The sequence below is a fragment of the Lupinus angustifolius genome, chromosome LG17 (genome assembly GCF_001865875.1).
Source record: "Lupinus angustifolius cultivar Tanjil chromosome LG17, LupAngTanjil_v1.0, whole genome shotgun sequence".
Taxonomy (NCBI): domain Eukaryota; kingdom Viridiplantae; phylum Streptophyta; class Magnoliopsida; order Fabales; family Fabaceae; genus Lupinus; species Lupinus angustifolius.
The window spans coordinates 5,378,775-5,381,783 of record NC_032025.1 but is presented as its reverse complement, the minus strand read 5'-3'; the positions used below and the strand labels follow the sequence as shown (position 1 = coordinate 5,381,783).

The 3,009-nt window shown below is 31.7% G+C and overlaps 1 protein-coding gene across 3 annotated transcripts; it reads left to right on the top strand.

Moving 5' to 3' along the window:
- On the top strand, positions 1–2,031 carry LOC109331430 (CLAVATA3/ESR (CLE)-related protein 25-like). Of its 3 annotated transcripts, none has more exons than XM_019565915.1 (2): positions 1–679; positions 1,194–1,688. In XM_019565915.1, the coding sequence occupies exons 1-2, from the start codon at positions 414–416 to the stop codon at positions 1,249–1,251; spliced, it is 324 nt and encodes a 107-aa protein (XP_019421460.1). In that variant the 5' UTR covers positions 1–413; the 3' UTR covers positions 1,252–1,688. The 3 variants fall into 3 exon arrangements, with proteins under 3 accessions (XP_019421460.1, XP_019421462.1, XP_019421461.1); XM_019565917.1 differs by lacking the exon at positions 1,194–1,688 and adding an exon at positions 1,698–2,031 and having other exon boundaries at positions 5–679; XM_019565916.1 differs by lacking the exon at positions 1,194–1,688 and adding an exon at positions 1,695–2,031 and having other exon boundaries at positions 15–679.

Here is a 3,009-nt window from a genome sequence, read left to right as displayed (position 1 = left end):
TGCATGAAAATACACACATCAAAGCAAAAGAACAGTGTCGTATAAAGCAAAGAGGTTGCATCCATGTCATGTTCCAAACAACTTAATTAACCCTTCTCCCTCTTTCTCTCTCTCAGAGTTCGAGAAAGTGCAACAGAATCCCTCTAACCTATAAAGAAAACCAACCACACCCTTAATCCTTTGTAGTAAAACTAAAATTCTTCCCTAGCTCATAGTTCACTACCCTTCCTTCTTTCCCTATATTATTCTCTTCTTGTCTTCTTATCCACCAAATTTCACTTCAATCATGATGCAATCATAGAATTTTCTGTTTTTCACTTCTTCTACTTAAGTTATAGGTTAGTTATCTCCTTCCTATAATAGTACTACCACATAAAATAATACAAATATATAATCAGAGAAAACCAAATTGCATGCATATGGGTACTACTAGTGGTTATTTCCTTCAAAAGTTCTTCTTTCGATCACTCGCGGTGGCGGGGTTTGTTTGTCTTTTGATTGTTGGAAGCATAAGTCGTGATGGAACAACAAGACTAGAAGCTACAAAATGGTCTTCTGAAAGACTTAAGCATGGGAAAGTTATAGGGAGAGATAATAAGCCTGTCAAAAATGAAGAGTTGGATTTCAACTACATGAGCAAAAGAAGAGTTCCCAATGGACCAGATCCTATTCATAACAGGTTTGTCTACTTACCTCAATATATAATGAACATAGAGATATATAACTTATATGTGCATACATAATATTATGCATGTCCTTTTAATTTCAATTTGATTATGTCATGTACGTTCATTATTTACATGTCATCATATATTTGGTTTTTCTTTTTGCAAGTTCTACATCACTGTTTCAATTCCTGAGTGGAACGGATTTTATATATATTGTTACTTCAACTAATGTTAATTGATTTTAAGATAAAATCTAACATGCTATCTTGTTATGTTATGTCTTAGCAGACACAAGAGTAGTTCATACGGTGAAAATGATCATGCTTTAAGCTACATATTCTAAACTTTAAGCTATTAAAAACTAAGAATTTCACCTATACTAAATATGTAAGTTCGATAATAATTTCACCATAATACATCTCAAAGCACAACAATCTTATTAAATACTTCCCTAATCTGTATTTTTGTCAAGCAATACTTAAAACTTTGCATTAGATTATTTTCAAGTGCACTATGCTATTGCAGAAACAGGGCTTTCATCTATTTCAAGCTTCTTGGTTCTTGCTTTAATGGAGCTTCATAAAAAAGGAGAATCAAAGTATAAAAATGAGGGTTGATTATGATGCTTTTAACTGTTACATTGAATTGTTTTTTGAGATCTTTAACACGTACAGTCCTTTAAAATAGGTAATATAGATCTAAAGCTTTTGAAAAAAGAAGATAAAGTATATAGCTACCAACTTTATTCCAAATCTTAATTAATCATGAGCATTAAAGCTATTTGTGCCATTCAGTTCTTTGCATTAAGAAACTTTTAACCTTTTTCATGGTTGTCTTTCTTTACATCTTGCTTTATTGCTTTTAGCACAAGACACAAGAATGCAATTAGAAGTGCTAGACATAGTATGAAACTATTTCATAAATATTCTTACAATATGCTTTATCCACTATAGATTGTATCCAACTTTATTCAACAACAAGAACATTAGATTTTCCTTTAAAATAGTACTTGATAATTTTGTTCAGGAGAGCTGGAAAATCTGGTCGATCTCCTGGAAAATCTTAATCAACACACTGTGAACTCAACAAGCTTCAGCAACCTTACATAAGATGACAGAAGTTGTCATAAGCCATGTACCTCAGAGAACTGGAGCTGACACAAGCTTCTTAGAATTCCAGCATGCTTGAGATTTGAGTTGTTATAGGAAGAGTTGGTATGCTAAGGAGGGAAAATAGAAAGGAAGCTTATTCCACAAAACATAAGCTCTGAAGAAAGTTTTGCAGTTTGTACATAGATTTCAATTTAGTGAGTGTTTGCATTTGTTAAGAGAAAATGAGTGCATTGATAATATAATGGATTTTTACCGTTGTTGGACAATATCCATCATTTATTAGTTAATGACTATTGATTCTTAAGTAAAAGTTGATAAATAAATGATAAATGATAGTTGATATTGTAAAAAAAATTATGGTGCATAATTAACCTCTTGTTTTGAACTATGAGACAATGGGATAGTGGAGCAGGTATCACAGATTTCAATGTAATTGAAATAAGTGCTTGCATGTAAAGCAATTAACATAACTTTAAAGCTTTTTAAAGCTAGAAAAATACACAAGATGTTGTAGCATGCAATAGCAGCAGTCATGCATGCTTTGGAGGACTAATATCAAGTGCAAATCTCTATGTTGGTTTTGGTTCCCTCACTATTAAGTTTGGAATTTTTGTTTGTTTTCTAATATATGTTGTAAAGATTAGGCATGAGTTCCTAAAGTAAAGTAAATTCCACCATTTAAAGTTGTTGGCACACTTGTAAAAAGAAGGGTTTTTGCATCTTGTGTTAGTCCTTTTCACTAGATTCTTTTGTGGGGATGGTGAAAATTGTTTAGTCTTTGGTCCATTCAAACATTTTAAACTGTTAGATTCTTATTCTTGTTATCTTGTGGCAATGAGTAATAGGTGAGTAAAGAATTGGATTAAAATAAAATGAAAATGTAAAAGTAGGAAACAAGCATATGATCCTCATCAATGTTTCAAGGTGAAAATTAAAGGATGCTCTCTACTGAAGCATTTTGTTACCTGCTTTTTTATGTTGTCGTTTTGCTTTGATTGGATCTAGAAGTAAAGAATGTGTGCAAAACAAGTGATATCAATTATCAAGTGGGCAAGGGAAAGAAACATCTTCATTGTGGAGGAAATATTCAATTTTCATACATTCTTTCTTAATTAATGTTCATGATAAAAATTGATATATTTGATGGTGTTATGTTTTCTTGGACACTCATATTAATCTTTGACCTCACACTTCTTCATATCACTTTTCTCCTTGTAGATGTTTTTTCC